This window comes from Planococcus citri, chromosome 5 (genome assembly GCF_950023065.1).
Source record: "Planococcus citri chromosome 5, ihPlaCitr1.1, whole genome shotgun sequence".
Lineage (NCBI taxonomy): Eukaryota > Metazoa > Arthropoda > Insecta > Hemiptera > Pseudococcidae > Planococcus > Planococcus citri.
In genome coordinates this window covers 62,332,162-62,359,606 of record NC_088681.1, presented here as the reverse complement: position 1 = coordinate 62,359,606, position 27,445 = coordinate 62,332,162, and the positions used below count along the sequence as shown (strand labels likewise).

The following is a 27,445-nucleotide window of genomic DNA, read 5'->3' as shown; positions in this document are numbered from 1 at the left end:
TATCGTTTCAAAAAATATTCGAGTAACAAGTTGTTTTTTTTTCACATTTTAAACACCCATATCAAAGTTTCCAAACACTGCGCTTCAATTTTCAAACGTTCGGTGACTAAATAAATGAGGAGGGAAGGGGAAATCTGACGAAAAAATTTCAACATTATTCTCTTCCTATTCTTAGTTTGCACGGTTTCTGCGCTTAAAACGTCATCATGCAAAAAATCATAATTCGAGAAGGTCGCTCGTAAATTCAAATTATGGAGGAATCCTCGTGAAAAATACAAATCAACAATCACGAACATTGAAATCTGTTGTATTTTCACCTCGTAATGACGTCACGGCGTTCTCAATTAACGATGTTTACTGGGTTCATGTAAGAATGCACGTACATGTAGGTACTTGTAAATTAAAAAACATTTCCGGTTAAGAGGTTTACACATCGTCGTCCTTTCTGTCGGAATACTTTTGTAAGGTAATTTGAAAAATTAGGTACCTACACTTCCAGAGATGCAACACGATAAGCAGTTCAACAACACTAATTAAGTATTGGAATCCCTCCCTCCCCCCTCAAAAATCCACGCATTTTTAATCGTTTCATATTATTTTATCAAGGATAAGGTTTTTTAAGTTTTTTCACGATTATCGTAGGTTTCTGAAAATATATCAGAAAGTGCACTCATTTATGAACGCTACAATACCATTCTCCACGACGAAACTGACTGTATCTAATCAAAACATCAATGAAATAGGTATGGGAAACGTTGTCAAAAAAGGACAAGAAATTATTCTACTGCAATTTGGATGATATAGACATGGATCAGTATTTTGACGTGATTACTCGAGGTGTTCGTTTGTATTTGGCCAACGATAAAGAAGAAACTGTTTCGAAAGCTAAACGGAAACTCGTTGTGTAAATTTCTCGTTGTTATTTTGTAATTTGTTTTCAAATCTAACTTTTAGTAATGTACTTGAAGTTTTTGAAATTATATTATTTTTTGTTTTTCAGATTACGTATTGTAGGCTCGTTGGTCTTTCGTTTGTTGCTGCACTGCTGTGTTGTGTTTTGAGAAAGATTTTCTCACAATACAATATGAACCTAGTGTAAAAAAATAATAAATACATGTACCTTATTGCGAATCTTGGCAATTAAATTCTTTCTAAACATCCGAAAAGCATCAATTTTTCCTTGCCTGCCCAAAAATCCTCTTTTTTTCCAACGTTTTCCAAACAAAAGTACTGTTTTACGAAATTGCTGTCTTTGTTTTGTCAAATTTCATTTTTTTCTTCTAATTTTTTTCAGTTTTTACGGCAATTTTTTGATATTTTTGAAATGTTTTTTATACTTCTTTTTTCGAGAAAAGTCCAAAAAATGTTGGCCACCTACATAGAGACCTTCAAAGTTGAAAAATTTAAAACAATTTTTTTGGTGATTTCAAAAAAAAATTTGCGATCATTTTCAAAATTTATGTTTAAAGCGTGTTTTTTTGTGATGACTCCAAATTAATATTTGATCTAAAGAAACTTTTTCATAATATTTCGAATGATTTCTTTTCATTTTCCGAATTTTCGAATTTTGTTGTGATGATACTCAATGATTTTTTTCATAACAATTTTTTTTTGGATAGGTACTTTTATAATGTTTGAAATTTATTTATGATGACTCCAAAAATGAACTTTTTCGCGAGTACAATGATTTTTTTTTCATTTTTTTTTTTGTAAATGTTTTAATTTTTTGTGACGATCTAAAACTGATTTTTTCATAATTTCGAAGGATTTTTTTTCATTTTCCGAATTTTTGAATTTTTTTGTGATGCTTTTAAATTAATTTTTTCAAAACAATTTTTTCTGGTTACTTTTATAAAGTTTGAACTTTATTTACGATGATCTCAAATGAACTTTTTCGCGATTACAAATGACTTTTTTTTGTTTTTTGTAAATGGTTGAATTTTTTCATGATTTTGAACGAATTTTTTTTTTATGTAAATTAATTTTTTTACGATGAATCCAAGTTAACTTTTCGTAATTCCAAATCATTTTTCGGGTCTATTTTTCTTTTTCATAGCATACATAAATGATTTACCCAATTATATCTCTTACCCTTCAACGTTATTTGCAGATGATTCCACTGTTCTCCTGAAAGTAGATAAAAATAACCAAATCTCTATCCTTAAAGAGGCAGTATCTGATCTCACCTCATGGTTTGAAATGAATAAAATGGCCCTGAACCTAAAGAAAAATGTAGTAGTCCCCTTCACTCTGGCATACAGCACACTTTGGACAATTATATAAATTCCTTTTTACCAGAATTCAGGGAAACTGCAAAATTTTTGGGCATTACTGTAGAAACTAACTTGAAGTGGAGTAACCATGTACATAAGCTTATTTAGCCCCCACCCAATCAAGTAGACAAACCTTCATTGATGAAAACATTGTTACAACACCATCCCTATAATATGTACATATATATACTACAGGTATCAATAATGATAAGAAAGAATATTATTCAGCCTTCTGTACTGACCCATACTTATAATACTAGAGGTGTAAATTCAATCTTTGCTGATCAATTGAGTACTAAAGTGAACAGGGAAGGAATAGATACTATGGCAGTCAAAATCTTTAATAGTCTCCCTCCACAAATCAGAGATGTTCAAAATACTAAGCTATTTAAAAAAGCTCTTCATAAATGGCTATCAAAAAAGGCATTTTATGATGTAGATAAGTTCCTTAACTCTAACCCTATTTAATTATTTATATAGGTATATATATTTATTACTTTATTTTATTTTGTTATGTCTCAATCCTTCCATTTTATTGTGTATTTTTATTGTTGTAAAGTAGCTCTGTAGGCACTACCATAATATAATATGTAAGATGACTTGTAAATGCCGCTTGCGATCCCTTACAGCAATAAAATTTATTGCTGTAAAAAATGAAAAAAAATTTGAGGTACCAGCACCCTCGGAGGGGGAGAGGAGGGGAGAGGAACGAAAAAAAAGTCCATTTTTGCGAATAAATCCTAAATTCCAGTCGAAAAATGAAAAAAAAATTTCGAGGTACCAGCCCCCTCGGAGGGGGGGAACGAGGGTAAGGGGACGAGGAAGGGTCCATTTTCGCAAAGAAAAATCGAATACGAGTGTATGATATCCATCCAGCCCCCTCGGAGGGGGGGAACGAGGGTAAGGGGACGAGGAAGGGTCCATTTTCGCAAAGAAAAATCGAATACGAGTGTATGATATCCATTTAATTTTCATCTAGAAATATTAACACACCATAGTGAATGATTTAACGCTACTAATGACCAAGACGACACTAGTAACGATTATGGCAGGTACCTACAATTACCTAGTGAAAAATAAAATTAATAAATTCATTTCATTTCATTTCATTATTATTATTATTACTTAGTAATAGTGATGGGATATTATCGATGTTTTGGGATATTGATATCGTCAAAATATCGGAGGTTTCGTATCGATAATATCGATATATGTCGGATGTTTTTGACGTTCATAAAAAGACCATAAAACAGCTGATTTTTGATGAAAAGAGAAACTGAGTCATCTCTAAGCTGTTTCTATTCCTTACTTTTTGCTTTTTCAGTATCTAGCTACCTATTTGGCGCTTTTTAAAATAATGATGACATTGATGACGTAATGTCAACATTTCATCATTCTACAGATATGGCCCATGGCTACCATTAATAGCTGTGATAATCACTATTTTACATTAAAAAAGTCTGAAAATGCTCAAAAAGAGCAAAAAACACCTCGCACAATCTATTTACAGGATTTTTGCATAATTTTTAAAAATTTTCCGATAATCGATTATCAGATTTAAAATATCGATAAATATCGACGGCGGCAAATATCGATATATATCGATAAATATCGGTAATATCCCACCACTACTTATTAAGCTTAAGGAAGTTATTCACTTCAAGCTGATACAATTCACAATTGAATCAATTTTCCATTCTAATTAGGTACATTACAAAATTTGGATGATCCAAGATCATTGTTGCACTTGAAGTAATGGTCTTTAAAGTGATCTTCCTTCTGCCTCTCTGATATTTCTTCAAGTTTATGTAGCAGATGAGCACAAGACTGAGGATTGTTGATTGAAACATTGTTCATCTCAATAGATTCATACAATACTTCAGAAACTTTTTTATAGTTTTGATGAATTAGCTCTTTTTTAAGCTTAGATATCAACGTTACCGGATCAAATTCGATCCAAAGATTCTGGAGGTAAATTATACTGCACAGATACATCACTCAATATTGTTTCAAAATCTGTAATGATATTGAGCACATTAGCTTTGACCTCACATAAATCTATTGATTTTTCTTCACTGTTGTAAAACTGCTTTTTAGTGATGCACCTAATGGCAAAATTGGCCAATGTCAAAAATTCATTAGCATTGAAATTTCCTTGTTGTGTTGCATGATTAGTATTTCCTTCTGCTGGGGTATGGATGTCTGAAGGCTTCGAGTCTCTGTACATGAATTCGATACCACCTTTAACCAATCCATAATTGGATATACTGGTGCTAAAGAACTTCCAGTGCCCAATGAATCTGTTGACTAAATTGACTGCAAAATTGATGGGTGAATTAATACGCACACCAGCACTTTTTGCAGATGCATCACCAGTATTGCTGGTACCAGGTTCCAAGGCCATTAGAGTATATGAAGTTTTGAAATTATTGTTTGTCCCAGGCACATTTTTATGATTGATGGTTTGCATTTGATCAGCATCATCAACAAAACGACGACATCTTTGTGGTTGATTCATCTTCAAACGCTTATCATTCTCCAACTTCTGAAGAAATTCCCTCATGTGAGATTCCCTCACACTCTGTTGGAGGTATTCCATCGTATAATTTTTGTATTTATCAACAACGTATAGCAGGTTTGAAATTTTTCTACCTTGTTCGGGATATCTAAGCTGAGGTGTTTTCACTTCAAGATCACTACTGCTTGTTCCTCCAACATTTCCTTCACCATCTTTACCTTCTAGGCCATTACTTCCCATTCCTGTAACTGTATGCAAATGTTCCATGTCTGAGGATGAGACAGGAACAAACATAATCTTCCCTGAGAATCCTCCAATACCTCCAGACCCACCATTTCCATCATTTCCACCATCCTGTCCTGGTCCTCCATTGCCTCCTTTGACAGAAATGGTGAGCCCTTGCAAATTCTTGAAAGTCTCACCTATTCCTAAGAAATTCCCTCCTGGTCCTCCAGGTAATCCTGGCACACCATCTGAACTCCTCTCTCCTGAATTACACCCATTGGATGCTTTTCTAGGGCTATGAGGCTCTCCAGACATACCATCTAGTGTAATTTTACGAAGGCCTATGATATTCCATATTGGAGCAACAATGGAAAGTTGCAATAATTCTCCAGTTTTATTAAAATCTGTGTTGATGAATATCTCACTCAATGCAGAGATTTCTATAAATTTGGGAGATTCTGCGCAACGTGTTTTTTGGATTTGGGGTACATCATCTAGTTTAATGTATGTAGTGTCCTTTTATTGCCAACTTGTTAGACTCACACAAATAAGTTTGATTACTTTTCAACGTTGAATTCAGAATTTTTTCCATAGTTTTCATTTTCAATTTTGATTCATCACTCATAATGGGTCTAATCTCTTTAAACTCTGATTCATAATTAGGATAACATTTTTCCAAAGCTGAGAGATCCAATGGCAAATTAGTATTGTTTTTGGCCTCTATCGCTTTTGCAACATTTTCAGCAAATGAAGTACAGGTACTGTTTGTGAGATCTTTTAGTACTTCATAATCTGATAATCTGTCGTACAGTCTGTTTAGAAAATTCCACCATTTTTTCAATTTCATCGAGTTATTGATGGCATTTTGTAACCTGTCAGCACATTTGAATTGATTGAGCTGGGTGACATTGCCAACTTTTTGTACAAATGATGAATAATTGGCAAATGTCAATACTGCTTGTTGATGTATTGAGTGGATGTTCATCAACCCGCTACCCTTAACAACTTCTTGAGCACATTTTTCAAGTGTTTCTTGATTATTTGCATTCAATTTAATTTTCATTAATTGATCGTGTCTGAAACTCGTGATGTTGAATTGTTTCGAGATATCGTAGCTTTGATTTCCATCTGATGATAGATATTTCTGTGCTTCTTTGCCAATTTCCTGTACTTCAGCATCAATGCTGTGATTAATTATGTTCACTATGGTTTCAATATCTACCAGTGACTGCTTCTGTATAACGTAACCAAAATCTGACTCATTTTTTTCAACATATTTCAGTTTTTCCAGCATGATTTTGATCTTTCTGGTGTTTTCTTTTATGATTGGAATTTTACTCAAAAGTCCTCCCTTATTAGGTGATCTAGAAATCCAAATTTTTGGATACTTATTTCCATCTTGTTGTAATAATATTGAGAGAAGCTTTAACGCACCCAAGTAGACACCACTGTTATCTTGTTTTTTCTCCAATTGCCGTTTCTCTTCGTTGATGAATTCTGCTATTCTCATTATAATCGTATCATCATCGATATTAGGATATTCAACTTTTGTGGCAATAAGTGCAATTCCATCTTTATATCTATCAACATTGCAAAGAAATTTTGTCACATGCTGTAAAAGAAATAGAAAATCATCTCTTGTTCCTTGAGGGGTTAATGAAATGTAATCTATCAGTATGAGAATTTTGACTCGTTCAAGGTCATCAACCATTCTTTTGATGAAATATGTTGTAGCTATATCTTGAGCCGGTTCTCTGTCATCCTTGAAGCCAGGCAGGTCGTAATATGCAGCACCTGAATCCCTATCTCCTAGCAGGTCTGGAAATCTTGTATTATCTATTATGAAGGAATTGACTATATAGAAATTAGTACCATCATCTGTAGCTGATATCATGAAGTCACCATATCCAGCAATTCTTTGACTGAATGTTGATTTCCCAGAACCTGCATTGCCTATTACCAATGTTGCAGTCTCAACTTTCCGTACTCCACATAATGCAGCTTCACCTTCGGCTAGAAGCTTGAAAAGGTTTTTTATAGCTTCATTTGGTGCAGAAGTGATAGGAAGTTTACTGGGACAGTTTTGAGTTATCCCCATTTTTTGGCAGTGTGTGGATTCACTGTGGTAATTTGTGGTGTCTTCGGTGCTTTGGAGCACTTGTCTTGAAAAAAAGAAATAAATAAATTTAATTAATGTAAATTTTTTATTTTTTGGCAGAAATTTCAATGTAGAAAAAAAACAGGTTCGATCGAAGCGACGGAAAGAGCATTTGAAAATTCGTGTTTTCAGACCTGCCCTCTTTACCCCGCCCCTTCCTTCCCCTCAAGACGGCCTGTGAGAAAAAAAGTACAAAATTTTGTTTTCCTATTAAGAGAATTTCATTAAAATTTGGTCAAATGTGAGAAGTAGGGAAGAGGTAGAGCTTCGTAAAATTACTTTTTTATGGTTGAAATGTTTAAAATTATCAATTGTAATATCTGCCTTGCTATGAAAGGTGGTGAAAAATATCGAAACCTTGATAATAAATGTTTTCATTTTGAAGAAAAGAACATATTAAGGAAAACTGCATTTCGGAATATTTTTCATCAAACCGATAATAATCTGGGATAAATTAAAAAATCTATCAACATGGAAATTTATATTTCTACATCTTTCAGTGTAAAACTCCACTTCTTTCAGTTATCTTTCAAAAATTTCCATACCTGAAGAATACAAATCCTTCGACAAAATTCCGCCTGGTAACTGTTTAGATATAAGTACAGAAAACAGCACGTAGATACATGAACGAACGCAAAAATTAAAGTAACTTTCAGTGTGACTGTGAAATCTCGTGAAGAATAATACTTGTATATTCCGTCAGACGCAAACAAAATACGAGTAATATCATTGTACTTTTTTCCACTACTGTTCGTTTTTATTTTAGTAGCTGGGCCATCACATCCAGTGCGGATTCTTTACGAAAATATAAGACAAAAACGTCATACTGTTTATTTTTATTCACGATGATTCCTTCCCAAAACGAAATCAGAGGGTTAAGTGAAAAACAAGAGTAATTGGCACGCTCACGTTTGAACAATGGAAGCCAAGATGTGCAAGATGGAAGGGGGGAAGAAAAAAAATACAATAAATTTTCTGCTGTTGGAAAGAATTTTTTCTCAAGTCAACAATCAATTTGCACCGAGAAAAATACTACTGTAGCGAGTAGGATTGTGTCCAACTTGTTTCCTTACGAGACAAGTTGAACTTCGCGCTCTACAAAGTTCGTGCGCGCGCAGCTAGGTCCATTAGGACTGAGATGTGGCTAGAGCTGAGAACGTTGAGCTACATAAATCAATGTATTTGTAGCTGCGGCTGAGATATGTTCCGCGTTTGCTAAAACATTCGTGCTGAGGTTCTTATATTGCTGATATATTTCTTGTGGTCAGTTATGTATTCGCGTATAAGTTTAAGCCTTTAATGAACTTAGACCGTTAGTATGTCATTTTGTGTTGATCTCTTTATTTTATATTTTTGTGAACTTTATTAAGCTGAATTATAACTCTTTGCCACGGTAATTGTGTTATTATTCACGCGTTTCGTTTGGCTTATGCTATCTTTTGCGGTCGTAACCCACTGACAGCGAGTGTTACGTACATGCTAACTTCTCATAGAACCAGTGCTAGACTTTATTCATACATAATTAAGGTATCTGTGTTTTATACACTACTTATAAGTATGTACTTTTGTGAGAATCACTTGACCTGACACAATTTGAACAAAATTCAGCTAATTTTAAAGTTTATTTTGCGGGCTTGAGTTAAATTAAAATTGACTAATCGACTGATGTCTTCCTTTTTTCGTTTCTGGTGAGTACAATATAACCTATTTTCTATCTGGAAGTGATTGATCGTGAATCGATCTATCCACATTTGAGAATAAGTGCATGTGAGTCGATTCACGATAAATTTTACGAACGAGTCATGACAGGGGAGCCTTTTTACAACTTGTTAACTTCAATCGAAATTAGATTTTGCTCACTGAAAAAGCATGTCTCACCATGATTTCAAATCCTTTTGAGATGGTCCATTTTTGTCGAATTTTTAAAGAAGGCGAAAGTAACTTATGCATTTGTATATCAGTCGCGAAGTATCTGATTTCAGAACAAATGAGCTTGTTTCGAAGTCATTTGAACTAGTTTCAGAACAATTCGAACTGGTTTCAAAACCATTTAAAATGCAGATTTCGAAACAATTTAATTAAAATGGTTTCAAAACAATTTGGGCTGATTTCAGAACAATTGGAGCACGTCCCAGAGTCATTTGAACTAAAACAGAATAATTCGAACTAGTTTCAAAACCATTCAAACATCCAAATTTCAAAACCCATTTGAATTTGAGCCGGTTTCAAATCCATTTGAACTGGTTTTCGTACCATTTAAACCAATTTCAGATCCGTTTACCTAAACTGCAGATTTCAAAACAATGCAAATGAAGTGGTTTCAGAGCAATTGAGCACGTTTCAGAGTCATTTGAACTGTTTTAATAACAGTTGAACAAGTTTTCAAAACTCGCATTGAATTAGTTTTGAAGGTATATAAAGTAAATATTCAAACAATATTGTTTTAATGACCTACAACGCGAAAAATTGTCAAATTTTTGAGAAATTTATCGCATTAGGATCATTTTTGGAATCACTGAACCGGTTTCAAAAATATCCATTATTCATAAGAGCGACTGAAAGAAACATTTCTACTCACAACTTACAATACGAACATACCTATTTGATGAACGTACCTATTGGTTTTTATAGGCGTGGAATTAGGTTTTGAAAAAAGTGGGCTTCAAAGAGGAGGTACAATATTGACTATTAAAAAAAAAAACAAAACAAAACAATTTGGACATCAAAACCTGTAGGTATTTCAAGGACGCAGAATTTATTTTCGAAGTTCGTTTGACCTCAACCTCCAAAACTGGCTCCAAACGGTAAGTATGGTACAAAATTAAAACTTCAAAAAATACAATACTTTAGTTTTTTAAAGATACAGAATTCATTATTGTGTTACAAATTCTTTCAATTTAGCCCGTCTAGATCCAAAATTTTTCAGCCAGTTTGGATACCTCTGTTAATTCAAACTTTAAACATACTTACCTTCCTAAAAAAATATGTAGAACTTTTTTTTAACATTACCAGAGAATTAAAATTGCAGAGCATAAAATTTCCCTCCTGCTGAGTGTGATCAGTTTTTCTTTCAGTCCTGAAAAATTAATTCACTACTACCCTTTAAATTATGGAAATCTGTAAAATTTGTATGTACTTAGAATGGTGATTTTTTTCTGAATTTTTCTCACAAATGTCGAATTTTCCCAGTAATAATCAACTAGTGCTTTTCTAATATTTTTCCTTTCATATTTTTTTTGTAAAATCCCCCCCCCCCCCAAAAAAAACTAGCCCAAATCACTAAAAATTGATAGGAAGTCCTACTTTTTTTTTTGCTAAAATTGTGAACAAGTTTTTTGCTTTTTTGATCAATAAAAAAGCACTAGTTGATTATTACAAATCTGTGGTGGTAAAATTCGACTTTTTTGAAATAAATTCCGAAAAAAAAACAACATTATTTTACGTATAGCCTACAAATTACACAGGATTTCTATCATTAAAAGGGCAGTTTAGTAATACTTAAGCTTATATGTAACACGTAATAAGAAGCATAATTTCATAAAAAAATAAGTCAGGTACTTATTATTGATGATTTTTTTTTCATTGGTGATTTTATTGCTACTTGTTTTTCAAGTTTTTGTAGACTTTTGGGTGCGGTTTTGTGCGATTTTTTCAATAAACATTATTACAGTACTTAGTCTAAAGCGGTTTTGCAGCGTTTCTTTTTCCACGTGCTTATCAATTCACACGTGTAATGTGTGATAATTGTGAACTTGCAATAATTGCTTCTTTTCACAGCTTGAAACATCCATATAATTGTAACCATTTTACAACGTTCATATTTCTGAACCAAAATCATTGCGTGAAACATGTGAGGTAGCATATGCCTTGCAACACCTTAGGCGTTGCCACATATCATATATCTGTCCGCGTCTATGTGTATAATTACTCCCTACTCGTAAGCCCTACTCACGATGGGAGTGACTCTATCATCCGAGCTAGCATCGAGCCTCGGAGATCGAGCAGCTCTCAACACTTCTTAGGGAATCGTAGGTGCCGAAACACCTACCTCTACTTAGTCATAATAAGGAGACAGTCGGTGCCAAAACACCTTCTTTATCCTAACATAGTCGTTGTGGTGTAAATTATTGAATATAGTAATTTACTTCTGTCTAATTTGGCCAATTTGCGGAAAGCCTCAACGGTCCGGTAATTCGTGTCAGCTTTTATGTTCTTTGAAATAATTCCTTCATAAAAGGATTATTCAGTATTTCTATTTATCGATTAATTAAAATGATACAACCCACGGGCTTTAAGTAAAGATTCGTCGCGAACGCGTCAACTTTATCATCATTGTGTCATAAGTACAATTACCAATTATTGTTAACTTACGTATATTATGTACAGCCTCGTTATCTATACTTTAAGGTATAATTAATTAAATGTATCGTTAATTATGTGTATATTTAAGGTGTGTGTTTTAATTATATCAAAATACATGGAGTCTAGTCATAGGTGTTGGTCTCGTCTTAATTTATTTATTCATCTCCGAGCGCCATAAATAAGTTAATTCAGGTATCTACGTCTATAGCTAGCTTTGGTACCCATTTGGCCCTGATGGTCAAATGGGCCTAATTCTGTAAGTGTTATAAGTAATTAATAGTCCGAAAGCTATCTAGGTATAACAGGAGAGGTTGGATTAAAGCCCCAATCTTACAAGATCTATCTCTTTACATAGGCATTCTATAGTCAGCTAAATACTTTCTCTTAGGTGTTTATGATAATAATTTATGATCTACCTATTGATTACATCTTAACCCTTTACAAACAATAAACCATTTTTATTTTAGCATTTTTGAAGAGCTATCCAACGGCTTGTATGGTAATAAAGCACAATGATTCTACAATTCTACATGAAACAAATTTCGTTTGAAAGTCGAGAAATGAGTAAAATTTCATTTTTCACCCCTCCCCCCCACTCTACGACACATTAACCAATTAGGAATGCTCTGGTACTTATGACTCATGATATGTAAAATTATGATACCTACAACTTTCGTTCAAAAAAATTTTTCGTATCTGAAAAAGGTTCTCAAGACGTGGACGAATTCACTTTAGGGATTCAACAACATGAAGTTTAGTTATCCTCTGAGGGTTCGTTACAAAACCGTAAAGTCAAAATTGGAGACCACTGAAGTTCCCTCCCAACCTATACGTCAGACTGGGACTGTTTTACAAGAACTGTGGTTCATTTTTAAAAACTCTAGTTGTCAAACTCGGATACTGATTTCGAGTATTCCAAAAAACGAAGCCTATACGTGCTACGAACTTCGAAACCTTCAACTCGTTGATTACAGTATCACTTGTTTGAAGAAAACAACGCACAAAAACACGTAGAAAATGTTCTGATACCATCTAAAGTAAACAGGTAAGTACCTACGTAGACCTAGGTAAAACTCGAGTCCACTAGAGTGGAAAGAAGCGCGATATTGGCAGTATATTTTTAGAGACGACCAAAGACAAATTATTTGAAGTACTGAACAATTTGGGTCAGACTTGCAAAGGAACTTTGTCAACTCGTCACCTCTGATTTGGCGGAAACTTGGCTCCGTGAAAGTTCATGTCACCCATCTCAGAATGAAATTGAAAATATCATCCTCAAAACTCGAAATGAAATTTTAAAAATTCTGCAAACGAAATCGAACGTAACAAACAAAAAAAGTTGAAGCACAAAAAATTTTAAAATTAAATCAATTGTGAAAAAAACTGAAATTGAATTGAAACCCAAAAGAAAATATCTATGCACAAAAACCAACAAAAAATAAATAAAAAATAAAAAAATCTTAAAATCAAAAGCAATTAAAAAATTTTATTTTCACAACCTCAAATTGAACACAAAGAATTCCTCAAACAGAATTGAACATATAAGAAAACAAAATGAAAAAAAAATTGAAATTTTACAAATGAAATCGATCTTGAAAAAACTGAATCCAATGATAGTAGAAGTTGAAATCAAGTCGAAAACCAAACCTAGGAAACGATTATAAGAAAAGAAAGTGTAAAAACCAAAACACACCTACTCAACATTTTAGAAACAAAAATCATCGTGAAAAAAATGATGCGAAACAACAAATTAAAATCGCACTGAAAGTCAAAAACGATAAATAAACTTGAGAAAACAAAATAAAAAAACATGAACATAAAATTCTGGAAACGAAATTCATCGTGAAAAAACTGAATTGAAACAAAGAACTCTGAAATGTAATTGAAAACCAAGAGCAAGAAAAACTGCAAAATTTTAAACCAACATTAATTGAATGAAAATGTTACAAAAAAGCATAAAACTATTAAAAACGTGTCAAACAATTTTAAAAATTTATTAAAGGTTTTTAAACCATTGTGAATCAGAAAAATGAAAATACGTGCAAAAGCATTGAATTAAAACCCCTCAAAAAGCATCAAAATTACTGTAAAATAGGTAACGAAAATTGATGAAATTGTGAATACAAATTTCCAAAAAATGCTGGAAAAGTTATAGAAGCGTGTTACAACGACACAAACACAAGCTAAAAAAAGAATAAAAAATCATTAAAAGTTTAAGTAAATTCAATAAAATTTGTCAAAAATGCTTGAAAAAGTGTTAAAAACGATGTAAAAATAATCAAAAAAGCACATGGACAAGTTGAGAAAATGACGTGAAAAAAAAAACTGCAAAAAATGTAGAAAACAAAGAAAAAAATATAAAAAATGAAGTATTTCCCTTTCTAAAAAAAAAAATTGATCAAATGTAATAAAACGAAAAATGATAATTTTGATAAAAATGAATTTGCAATTATAACTAAGTACCCAAATTGAAAAGTAGGTAGACCAAAAAAAGAACAAAAGAAGAAAATATTCAAAAAATGAATGAATGACGACAAAGGAAAAAAATTATAAGAAAATGATTAGCAAAAACAAACATAATTATTTCATTTAGTTCTTCGTAAGCCACTTTAAGACCATTTTCCAACAAAATATATGTGCCCTCTCCTATTTCTGCAATTTCAGCATAATTAATATTATGATGAATCCGAAATACAATCATCAGAATATTGAGTAGAATATAGAAATTTCATTATTTCGTTAGCGTTTAGCCAGTGCCAGTGCTTAGTAATACAGGTATAAGGGGCGCCAAGTTCACCCAGATAGTATGCATATAGGACATGGTATACGTAAATTTTACTTTTTTCAAGAAAATTTCCTATAGATAATACCACCAAAATTGTAAAGGAAAAATTTCTCGCATTATTTTAGAGGTCGAGAAAGTAGGTTTTTTGTTGTTTATTTTGAGCGGCGTAGTTAGATAAATATCTATAAGAACATAAAAAATGAGCACAGGTAAGGAATAGGCTGATACTAGTTCAAGTACACGCAAAATGAGTCAAAGTAAAAGTTAAAGTACACTGAAGTGTAAAGGAACGCGATATTGGTAGTATAAAAGGTTACCTTTCGAACATTGATTATTTTGAAGTTCACAACTAATGCGTTCATACCTGATTGTAAATATGGAAAGTCATAAAAAAGATAGCCATTTTAGACCCAATTTTTATTTACCTATTTATTTTTTTTGAACTGGTCGTTGTTTTTTCGAGTTTCAAGCTTTGCATACGTAATCAGAAGCAATTTCGTTCATATTATACTTGGTCATGTATTCATTACCACGTAGAATGCGTCGTTTTCAAGTGATCATATTATTGGTGCTGTTAGTAGCGATTAATTTGAAGCAAACAGAGTCAGGACCATCAATATGTAAGTATATACGACCATTATTATCAGGGCTCAGATATTCTTCCCCTAAAAAACCCAAAATAAATGCGCTTAAATATTCCTTAAAAAATGCCAAAATATGCTCTAAAAAGTAAAAATATTCCCTAACAAAATCAATTCCTATACGATTTTACTAATATTGTTATGTACTCGTAACACCGAGAATTCACGAATAGAAATGCAAAACAGAGCCTTTTTCAAATCATGAAAAGGTCGTTCTAATTCCATTGTTAAAGAAATAAAGCCAAATGCTAAAATTTGAAATTGAGCAGAATATTTCCTAAAAATCGGTAAAAACGTGAAATATTCCCTAAAAAAGTTACAATCTGAGTGGGAATACTATGAAATCGTTTTTTTTTTTTTTTTTGTAGTTATTTCTGCTGTTTCCCCCCTTTTTTTCATGATGTCCTGTTGGTTTGTTACTTTTTAGCCTACATGCTCAGTTGCTCACTCTTCCATTTTTAAATCATGAAACAAACATTTTGAGACTCTTCCTTTTGAAAAATATTGAAGTATTTTTGGGAGAAAATTGTTTGTTTTTTCATATGTATAAATAAGAAAATTTGTGTTTCCCATTTATTCTTTCTCATTTTATTTTATTTTTGGAAACTATGAATTTCTAAACATTATTTCTACCAAGTGATTATCGGTAAATTTGAGGAAGGGGGAGGGAAACATCTAAACATCTGAAAATTTTGAATTGGAAAAAAATCGAAATTCTATCTGAAGTAGTGAAAAAATAATATTGAACCCCTCACCCCTTCCATTCAAATAAAATTTGAGAAATTGTCCTGCTTTTGTCTTTTTTACTATTTTTTTAAATCATGGAACAAAAATTTGAGGACTCCTCTTTCTGAAAAATATCTAAGTATTTTTGGAAAAATGGCTTGTTTTTTCATATTTTGAATCAAAATGTTTGAATTTCCTACTTATTTTCCCTTCATTTAGCGAATTATAATATCTAGAAATTTTCACTCAAGTGATGATAAATTCGAGGGAAAAGATCTAAGCATCTGAAAATTTTGAATTGAAAAAAAAAATCGAAATGTTTTTAAAGTAGTGAAAAAAATTGTTCGTAATGATATTGAATCCCTCCCCCTTCATTTCAAATAAACCGTGAGATTTGTCCTATTTCTTCATGTTTTTCCGTTTTTTGGACAACTTTTCATGTTGAAAATCACAAATAGATGCAAATAACATCCATTTGTGGAATTTGCGCGCAAATGTTCACCTCGCGCGCAGGTAAATGAATATACGCGTATTTTAACATCACTATAAGTGAGGGGTTTGGAGTCAAAAGTGGCACTATCTATTTTTGACAAAAATATGTAAACAGGCATTTTTGACAATATCGATTCGATGTTCCATTTCAGTCGCGATATGGCCTTTCGATCGTACACAGCCAATAAATATAAGATCCGATCGCGCCTTCCCAATTCCGAAACCAAACGCGACAGTAATTAGAAACGGCGATGGAACTGGTGAAAATGCATTATTGATTAATACAGGAGAATCGGGTAATTATCTATGGAAATTAAACTGCAGGGTGAAATTCAAGTAAGTAGGTACCTAATTGAGTAGAATACCTGAATAGAGGAAACCTCCAAGCAGTTTGTAAATCTTTAAAAACAAATTTTCCATGAAAAGGGTAGAGAGGTTTAAAAAGTTATAACGAAAAATCAAAATATAAACACCTCTGACCACCAAAACGAGCACATTTGTGAATTTTCCCCTTTACCATGATTTCTTTCCGGGATTCGCATCTAGAAAAAAACCTCTCAAATTTTACAGTTGAAGTGAGACTGCTTGATAAAAAAACCGATCTTTCCATAACTGGACCAGCTATCGCTAATTATTTGTACGTTTACACGAGAACCATATTTTACTGGGCTAAAGACGCCACTGGCAGTGCGGGCACACTAATTGATGGCAAACATAGGTGACCAACTTTGACAAAGATGACTCACCCAATATACTCGACACAGGAGATAATGAAATGGTATACATTATTCTAGCGCCCCTTTGGAAGTTTTGCAATTGTACTACAATACAAAGTATACTTCGTATACCAAATCTTTGGAACATGGTGACGGTGTAGTCATCGTGATATATCGTTTCACAGCAGTAAGTACATAATTATGTAGGAGAGGAGGAAATTAGACAAAAAAAAATTATAATCAGTACCTACATCGATGAATTGAACACTCGACTGAATATTTTCGCAGGACGCCGAAGAAGATAACCCGGAAATTGAACCTTTTCTAGAAAAACTGAAAGAAGTTCGGACACCCGGAAGTACAATGGTCGAAATGGAAGAAGATAATATGTGGTACTTGAAAATTAGTAATAAAGGATACTCGTACTTCATATATTCGGGGTCAGTGACCAATGTAACGGAGAAAGAAACATACGACTGTGCAATCACCATAGTCATCAGGGATATGTTTAGTTTATCCAAAAACCAAGTGAGTGAAACGATACACTCAACTGCATTTTTTAGAGGTTGGCAAGGATAGCTTGAATGGTGGTAATTCATTATTTTCGATTTTTTTGCAACAGTTCGAGGCATTTACGAATATAGAAAAAGACGATAAAGGTACGAAACTGATTACCGAACAGAAAACGTATAATGAAACGGACCATATAGTTGGAAAAACCGACGAAAAGGTATTTATACCCGGCTTAGAGAAAAATGCGACAAAATTTCCATCGTTTCCATGAAAAGTCGTACCTATTGAAAAAATATCTTCAAATTCATAACTTCGGGACAATTTTACCAAGCTCGTCTACATTATTTACATGGTTACTTTTCCAGACAGATATGTTAACATTAATTAAGCGATTATAGGTATCTTATGTATTTGTAGCTGAAAAAAATTACCAAAGTATATCGTTACACACACCCCACTTCAGTTACTCTATCGTACATGAGTTTTAATTATACATCAAGTCAATATTACTCATCCTGCCTAAACGATCATTCAACACCCAGGAGGGAAATGATACCTGCAACAAAAAAATATCACTTGAAATTAACTCTCCTCGATGAAATTCAACTCTATTTCACAAAACTCTAAAATTCATAAAAATTTAAGTACCAATCGAAAGTGACAGATTACGAATTTTACCTTGATCAAATCATTAAGTAATAATATGTAAGTACAACCTTTATTAGTGTTTATGACAATTACAAACATTTTTACCACCATCTTGCCTTTTGTCTGCCTTTTTTCTTCGTTTTGTTAGGGGTACACAACCCTATTTCTCATGTCCATCGACCATCCCCAATTCTTGAAACAAGTTGAGTATTTTTTAATTTCTGAAAGTTTAATTTACACAGTCCATTTAATTTCGAATAACACTCAATTTATTTTCTATGGTTTTTGGTATAATTCAAGTTTGTAAAGGTTATAGGAGAACACAACTATTGAAAATTTGACTTTTGTGGTTATAATGGTTTGAACTGAAAGGACCCTTCAATATATGTGACGTGCTCTACGAGAATCGACCTTAGGTAAAAAAATGTGTTTTGAGAAACATGCATTTAAAGTTTTGAAGTGTGTTTTCGCCTTATTTTCGGGTAGGTATGCAACAGAAACGTCTCCAGTAGTTTCGTCTAGGTCCCCTTTAGCTCTGTGACTGTTCGTGTAAACCAGTCATAACCTCGTATTCCTTTATGCTGCAACGCTAGCCACGTGGCGCAGCTGATGGACTATCACGCGGGAGGTACAGAGTTCAAATCCCCCCTAAGCCAACAATTTTTTAAAATTTTTTTCAGTTGTTTTTTTTTATTTTAATATTTTTTTAAGCAGATTTTTCACTGAAAATTAAATTTATTCTACTTTTTCTTCTTTTAAAAAATTAATGAATTAACAAGTTCTTATGAAGTGAAATACAGGAATGGGGCTTGATAAGTGTTTGTATGCAAATTAGGTTAATTTTTACTGCCAAAATCATAAAAAATAAAAAAAAATGAATTTTGAGTTGATTTTGGCCCTACCCCTCAACTTTGGGGTCGATTTCCGAGGAAAGTAAAAGAGATAGGAAGTTGCGGTTGGCGTCATTGGAAAGAGCGTCTTTTTTTCTATAAGAATCGCTCATTAACTTGAAACCCCTTCTTTTGACCTAAGGTCGATTCTCGTAGAGCACGTCACATATAGCTTTCAATGACCAAAATTTCTTTCAACTAAGGAAGTTGCAATGCTGAAATTTAGGTAGGTATTTTATGCGGTACTTTCAACATGAGCCATTCTGAAGCCTAATGTTTCGGGAATTTCAGATTTTCAAAAAATACTTATCACGAACACTGTTCAAATCATCTTTAGCATGTATTTAAACGCGACAGGCGCTTGTTGATGACGTTCTTGATCGATGCCGACTCGACTGAAAATGGTTTTAGATCGGTTTGGAGCATCTGGCCTTTTTGGGGGAGGGATCGGGTTTTTGATTATTTAAAAATCAGATCATGTTTAGAGGTCATCAAACGATGACGAATGACGCAAACCGAACAGTTTTTCGATTTTGTTTTGGCGGAGCTGTGGGGCTTCAAATTTTTCTAAAATGGCAGAAAATGAAAAATTTCAGTTGCAAATTGCTTCGGTTGTACGTGGTATAGAATTTTGAACTTTTTTTCAAATTTTAGTACTTTAAGAGGGTAATTGACGAATGATGTCAAAATCAGTATTGTCACTTTCAAAAACCTAAAAAAATCGATTTAAAAACTTCTAATTTGAATATAACCACGATGTCTGCGAGTAAAAATTCTGGAAAAATTCTCAGTTTTAGTTCGATCTTTTCATGTAGAATAACATATCAAAAAATTGGACCGGAATTTTTCTTCATTTTCGAGAAAAAAAAGTTACAAGTTTGGGACTTATTGCAAAAATACCATCAGAAACCTAAAAAATGAAAATTTTTGCATTTTTGAGATATTTTACCAATGTGTAGACGGACATTAAATTTGAAAACAATTTCCCTCCCTCGCAATTTGTCAATGTATTGACGATGAATTTTCATTCTGAAATTTCCGTTGACAAGGCTACAGCCTCTCCAAATGAACCGATTTGCTTGAGATTTTCACAGTAATAGCAACTGTGATGTAAATGACCCATTTCTAAGGTACAACGAGAAATTTTTAATTGGGAAGGGAAGGTTTAAGGGGGAAAGAAATTCATCATGAAAATTTATCTCTAAGAAGTAATAATTAAAGTACCTACCTAATTACATTCGCTTTCGTTTTCCACAAATTGAGCAATTTTTACGCGAGTCAAGGTGGCTCCTATCTTGAAAGTACCAATTTTATCGCTCCCTCCACCCCCTCCTCAAAAAAAAGCAGAATCGTCTAATTCCAAAAATTTGTGGAGTGGCAACTGAAAAAAAAAGGCATTCGATGAAAGAAACGTGAATTTTAGTATGACGAATTTTAGGCCCAAAATGAAGTTTTCAAGACCGGGAGCCATTCAGGCTCCCCCCTCCTTCGAGGGGGGTGGACCCTACAATTTTGAAATAATTCCTGACGATTCGAGTTATGGTCAAAAATCAATTATTATGGTGTCCGTTTTTAGATATTGATCAGCACTTTCTATTTTCACCATTGAAGCTATCGTCCCCCCTCTCTCCCTCGCGTGGGGCTCGGCCCCCTAAATTGTGGATCTGGAAGACGTTGAGACTCGGAAATGTAATTTTGTAAAAATATCCTTCGAAAAGTGTACAAATAATTTTGGTTGTTCATTTTTTGGTTTTCGACTCCCCTCTGCCCCCTGTGGCACCTCAAAACTTGAAAAACGCGCAAAATTGCCGCTTTAATGCCAAAACATAGTGGAAATGGTGAGATAATTGCAAATTCTTCTAGAAACTGATGAGAAACATTTTTTGAAGGCAGTAAATAACGCAAAAAATTATGAATCCACCCTTTACGCGACCCCATCAACCCCTAATTGCAAAAAATACCCTACTGGTCAAAATGCCTCCAGAATTAAAATATTAAAAGCCAGTTAAGTACTGTTCAATATTGATTGATGTGTTTCTCTAAAAATGTCGGAGTCGTCGCATACTTCCCAGCCATTCAAGGGGACAGACCCCTAAAATGTGGAGACATTGAAAAACCCACCTATGGAACTGAAATTCGGTTAATGTGTACTTCTCTGGTCATGGGAATATTTAATGGTCCATTGCATCGATTACGTTCCTCACCCCGCCCCCACCCCTCCCCCTTTATACACTTTTTGCGTTATTTACCGCTTTCAAAAAATGTTTCTCATCAGTTTCTAGAAGAATTGGCATTTGGCTCACCATTTCCACTATGTTTCGGCGTTAAAGCGGCTATCTTGCGCGTTTTTCAAGTTTTGAGGTGCCACAGGGGGCAGAGGAGGGGTGAAAACCAAAAAATGAACAACCAAAATTATTTGTACACTTTTCGAAGGATATTTTCACAAGATTACATTTCCGAGTCTCAACGTCTTCCAGATCCACAATTTAGGAGGCTGAGTCCCACGCCAGGGGGAGAGGGGGGACGATAGCTTCAATGGTGAAATTATAAAGTGCTGATCAATACCTAACAACGGACACCATATTAATTGATTTCTGACCATAACTCAAATCGACAGGAATTTTTTTAAAGTTGTAGGGACCACCCCCCTCGGTGTTAAAAACTTCATTTTGGCCCTAAAATTCGCCATATCAAAATTCACGCTTCTTTCATCAAATGTCGTTGTGTTAAAAATCAAATAATGTCCAGAAAAATTTGACATTTCCCCTCTCCCCACACATCACCCCCCCCCCCCCACCTCTACAAAAAAAATAACTCCAGATTCGAATTCATACGACCTCGAAAACATATCAATCGACATATTACACATCAATGAGGGTCGAATCCTAATTATCACCGTTTCAGGGGTGTCAGGGCCCACAGTAGGGGAGATTCTGAATTGAGGCCAACACTAGAAGAGGGATCTGGGACACATATACAAAATGATTCCCAGTAGAAATTTTCCAAAAATAGTAGTTTATTCAACTAGGGAGTAAAAGTGATGTTCGATGAATTTTGAGGTTTATTGCCCGAGCGAAGCGAGGGAAATAATTCAAAATTGTTGAAAATCACTCTTACTCCCTGGTTTAATAATATATTTTTCGTTATGAGGGAGAAAAACGCCAGTATTTACCTACTTCCAAAAATCAGAAGCTAAAGCAAAAGTAGCACTTTTTCTTCCTAATTAACGAAAAAATGATTTTTGTTTTTCAAAATTATGCACTTGAAAATTGACCTTTTTTTTGACAATTACCCAAAAACATACGAAATGAAAACAAGTAGGAATGTGCTGATATCAGTTTAAGTACGCGCAAAATGAGTCGAAAGCAAAAGTAAAAGTGCACTAAAGTGTAAAAGAACGCGATATTGGTAGTATAAGGTTACCTACCGAATATTGGTTACGTATTTTGAAGTTTTGAACTAATGCATTCAAACCTGATTGTAAAAATATGGGAAGTCATTTTTTTGGTTGACCTGATCGTTGTTTTTTCGAGTTTTAAGCATTTATGTAGAATATGTAATCAGAACCCGTACCATTAATTTCTGCTGTTTGGTAGTAGCTGGTAGCTAGTTGAGAAAATTTTACACCAGTACACATTGTAGCTAGTAGCATGTTGTATGCATAGCAGTCATACCGGCATTACATCATCATTGCCAACCATCACTGTCAAACATCAATCACACTCACCTACAACAGTTTCCAAAATGTAACTCCTCTCACTTACACATTATCAAGTTTTGGGGTGCACGTGTAGACTAAGTGCAAAAGCGGTTTGTGCTCGCTATACGCTACTATCTATACCCAAATCAACTTGATACCAGCTACTAGCGGGTTCACCGATATTTTAACCAGATACTAGTTAGTGGGTAGCATAACTGTTTTCAGCTCTGGTACCTACCTTATTTATATTGTTACACACATCCCACTTCAGTTATGCTATCATACTAAAGTTACAAATTATAAGTCAATATTACATAACCTACTCTTCGTCTTCTTTTTTTTTTAGCCCTTTTTCTCAATCCACTGCTGGATGAAGGCCTCCCCAACTTCTTTGCATGAGCTCTGGTCTTGGGCTGTACTCCGCCATTTTCCATCACATGTCCATATCTCATCTTCCCATCTCCATTTTGGTCTCCCCAGTGCCCATATTCTGTCTGGTCTCCACTGAGCAGTCTTCACCACCCATTGCTGATCCCCGCTTCTGCCAACATGACCAGACTGGTGCCACTTCGCTTAGCTGCCTCCATAATGTCAGTCATCGCTGTGGTCTCGCGAATTTTCTCCACAGTCCATTTGTCTCGCAGCATTATCCCCAGCATTGATTACCCCATTCGTCTCTGCATCTTGACGATTCTATCTTCCAGCTTCTTCATCAATGCCCATGTCTCACTGGCATATGAGGCCACTGGGATGATGCATTGATTGTCTACCTTCCTTCACAGGCATATAGGTATTGACTTCTCTCTGATTATTCCTCATAGCCTCAAGTATGCTGCCCATGATGCCTTTATTATCCTGGATATCTCTCTGTTGAAATCGTTATTCATTGTCATATCTTGGTCTAGGTACACGAATCCATCAACCATTTCAATTTCATCATCCTCCAGCTTAGCACATTTTTTATCAGTTACAAACCCATTGCACATAGTCTTGGTCTTCCCTCTACTTCTAGACATGCATCTCTCACCTTGTCCAGCACTACCTGAAGTTTGTCCATATTCTGTGCTATCAGCACCACATCATCAGCATATGTGACCATCCAAGATAAAACCAACCAGCAGTCGCAAAAATTGAAAAATGTTTTTTCACCCATTTATGGCGCCTAAATGATTGGGGGGGACAAAATTTTATGAATTTTTTTTTCAATTTTTTGCGACCAATGGTTGGTTTTTTCTCGGATGGTCACATATAGCAAATGGGTCAATTTTTCTCCAGAGATCTTCAGTCCTCCTTCTACCCATAGTATGAGTACATATATCTCTAATGCTGTTATATGTAGAGTATGGCAGTGAACAATTTAGGTGAAAGGGCATCTCCCTGTCTTATTCCCTTTTTGAGCCTTATTTTTGCTGTTTCTCCATTGACCGTAATAGAAGCTACCATTTTCAAAGAGTCGAATACTTTTTCAAAATCAATGAATGCTAAACATAGGGGCATTCTAAATTCGTTGGTTTTTTCAATGATCTAGGGCATAAAATGAATATGGTCAATTGTGCTTCTTCCCTTACAGAATTCTGTTTGTTCATCTAATTGGGCTTCATCAAGCTTTTCTGTCAGTCTTGTGGTAATTATCCTTGTGAATAGTTTGTACATATTCGAAAGTAAATGGCGCGATTGTGGAAAAATACTGGATAAAGACAAATTAACAACAAGCAGGTAAGTATTAGGAAGAAATAACTCTTGCTTCTCAGTTTTTACTATTTATTAGTGCAAAGCTTTTCAAACACCAAGTGTTCATCATCAGGCTTAAATCACTATTGAACAAAATAACCAAGTCTACAAGCTTATATACTAGTGTACAAGGGTGTGGTAGTTTAACAGTACAAGGGTGTGGCAGTACAAGGGTGTGGTCATGTGGAAGAGGGTGTGGTTGTAGGTGAGGATGTGGTAGGAGTCATGTCTTCAAGTTTGGTTTTAATAACAGAAAGTAGGATATTTTCTAAGGGTTTTAAGTCATTATTTAGTAAATTTGTTTTGTTTTTCTTCATGGCTATTGCTTCCCTAATGTTTAATTGAGATGGTTTATCTATTTTTTGTATGAGGTTCAGGTTTTCAAAGGAAGTAGTGTGGTTGGTGGCAATGAGATGATCTGAGAGAGCAGACTTATTTTCATATTTGTATTTAGCATAATAAAGATGTTCCTTGAACCTCTTTTTGATGTTTCTTTTGGTTTGACCTATATAAATTCCTTGGCAATCTTTACATTTGATTTTGTAGATGCCACTACAGTCTTCAGGTTTGTCTTTGTCTTTAGTGTTACCAAGAAGGTTTTTAATTTTGTTATCATTGGTGAAAATGGGTTGTATGTTGTGTTTTCTGAAGACTGTTTTCATTTTATTTGTGAGAGGGGGATAGTAACTGATCCTAACTCTTTTGACATCATCTTTTTCAGCAATAAAAGTTGTGGCATCTCTGATTAGTTTTTTGTTTTCATGTTTTCTTATAAGTTTTTGGATAGATGTTTTTGTGTAGCCAAGGTTGGAAGCAATAGACATGATGTTTTTTATTTCTTTATTTTGGTTATTTTTATTTAGGGGGAGATTTAAACACCTGTGTATCATGCTGTTGAAAGCAGCAAATTTTTGGTTCCAAGGCTGGAAAGAGTCTGAAGGAATGTAGTTATTGGTGTGGGTGGGTTTTCTATAGATATCAAATTCAAGATGGTCAGAATGTCTAATGATTAACATGTCCAGAAAAGGGAGTTTGTTTTGTTGTTCAAGCTCATAAGTGAATTTGATGGTAGGATAGAGACTATTTAAAGCATTGAGGAATTCCTCAATGTTGAAGTCTTCAGGAATGATACACAGGATGTCATCAACATATCTAAACCATGCTTTGGGAAAGTTTTTATTGTTCTTTTTGAATTTTGTCTCAAGGTGGCTCATGAAAAAATTTGCCAAAAAGGGAGATAAGGGGTTGCCCATAGCTGTGCCTCCTGTTTGTTTGTAGTAAGTTCCATTTATTTGGAAAATGTTTTGGGAAGTGCATAATTTTATAGTATTCATATAATGGGTTATTTCTTTTTTGTTGATATTTTGTTCTTTTAGCCAGTTTTCTATCATTTCTAAAGTCTCAGGAATAGGCACACTGGGGAAAAGATTTTGTACATCAAAAGATATGAGCCTGTCTGTGTCATTAATAGTAATCCCTTGCAGTTTTTCTGCAAGTTCATAATTATTTTTAACTTGAAGAGTTTCAGGAAAAGGAAGGTTTTGGAGGTTACAAAGGAGTTTTTTGGCAATGTTATAGGAAGGAGAGTTGATATTGGCCACAATTGGTCTCATAGGATAGTTAGGTTTATGGATCTTGGGAAGACAGTACATTTTAGGAACTTTAGGATTGGAAGGAAAAGGAGTGTTATTAAGGAAGGGAGTAGTTTTCACCAAACTTTTCACTTCTTTCACCATTTTATCCACAGGATCACTTTTTAACTTCTCATAAGGTCCTTCATTAAGAAGGGTTTCACACTTTTCCAAGTATTCATCTTTCTTCATTATCACTACGGTGTTTCCCTTGTCTGCTTTCATATAGTAGACACCTTTCTGTCTCAAGCTTTTGATGGTGTTGTTGTGGGGATGAAATGGAATTCTTGTTGGTTTATGGGTTTTGATGATGTCTACCACTTCTTTCTTTATGCTGATTTTTGTTTCTGAGGTCTCTCTCCACAATGAAGCATCCACATCAGAAATAATATCTTCAATAGGAGGCCTCATGGGTGGTAAAGAGAATTTTAGACCCTTGTTTAGAAGATCCAATTCTTCTTTGGAGAACACCACATCAGTTAGGTTTTTCACATACACAGTAGTCTCATTAACACCATTACTGTCACTGCCACTGACACTAACAACATTGCTAACACCACTATGGTTACTTTTTTCTTTTAACAGATTTTTCAACTTTTTGGGTACTTAAGTAGTCAACTATATTCGACTTTCAATTCCATTTAGTCAAATTTTATGGAAATTACAATTCTTAAAGAACTGCTGGAGGCGCCAGTAATTTCCAAAAAGTAATTGGAAGCTTCAAAACGACTGGAAACCACCCGCAGTCGACTTAATAGCATGTTGAAATTGGAGTTTCAGCTTTCCAACTTCATTTTATGAAATTTTGTGGTAATTTCAAGTTTCAAAAATCTGCCGAAGGCTCCACGAACTGCTCGAAACGGTTTCAAACCGTTTCCAATCGATTTGACTGGTCAAAAATAGAGCATATCCCAAATTTCAGCTTCCTGTAGACCAATTTGATAAAATGTTGATTTTTTTCCATCACTTTTGGGCCTAAATTCGATTTTTTAAAGTTCAGTAAAAATCGAAAAATACACATTAGCACTTGAAATTTGGCATGGTGATTTTGTGCAAGTGCTACGTTGGAAAGCAAAATCTGCGATTTCGGTGAACCTATCAATCAAAATAGTCGCCATTTTGTTAGTATAAGGCCAACTTTTCTTCTGGAAAGTTTGCTTTAAAATGTTCTCCAAGATGTTCCCTTGAACAAAATTGTCGTAGAAGATCTTTGATGAGGACGGGGGTTGGGGTGCGATTGCTTCATATGTCATTATGCCAGGCTAGTGTAACCCTCCCACAATTTGGTAGTCATCGAGATAAGTACCTATTTCGAAATAAGGTGAGGGACGCAATACTTAGAAGACAATTTACTACATTCGTGAAGAATTCTCATCAAAAGGATGACGTAAAAAATTTTGAAATACCCAAAAATGTTTGAAAGGGATCAGTAAATA

General features: G+C 34.2%; 2 protein-coding genes across 2 annotated transcripts in view; both read left to right on the top strand.

Annotated features, from left to right (window-relative positions):
- Nucleotides 1–27,445, top strand: part of LOC135849512 (G-protein coupled receptor dmsr-1-like) — a 387,918-nt gene that overhangs the window by 352,397 nt on the left and 8,076 nt on the right. The window lies entirely within an intron of this gene.
- On the top strand, nt 13,024–18,289 carry LOC135847995 (uncharacterized). Its single transcript, XM_065367759.1, has 6 exons — nt 13,024–14,941; nt 16,333–16,476; nt 16,751–16,898; nt 16,975–17,083; nt 17,185–17,424; nt 17,519–18,289. Exons 1-6 carry the CDS (start codon nt 14,839–14,841, stop codon nt 17,678–17,680), a joined length of 906 nt encoding a protein of 301 aa, XP_065223831.1. The 5' UTR covers nt 13,024–14,838; the 3' UTR covers nt 17,681–18,289.

Excerpts from the sequence above, each read along its gene's own strand:
- LOC135847995 (XM_065367759.1), top strand. The coding sequence starts at position 14,839 with ATGTATTCATTACCACGTAGAATGCGTCGTTTTCAAGTGATCATATTA. Across the intron at positions 14,942-16,332 it reads AGAGTCAGGACCATCAATAT|TCGCGATATGGCCTTTCGAT; the intron begins GTAAGTATATAC and ends GTTCCATTTCAG. Across the intron at positions 17,425-17,518 it reads TTAGTTTATCCAAAAACCAA|TTCGAGGCATTTACGAATAT; the intron begins GTGAGTGAAACG and ends TTTTTGCAACAG.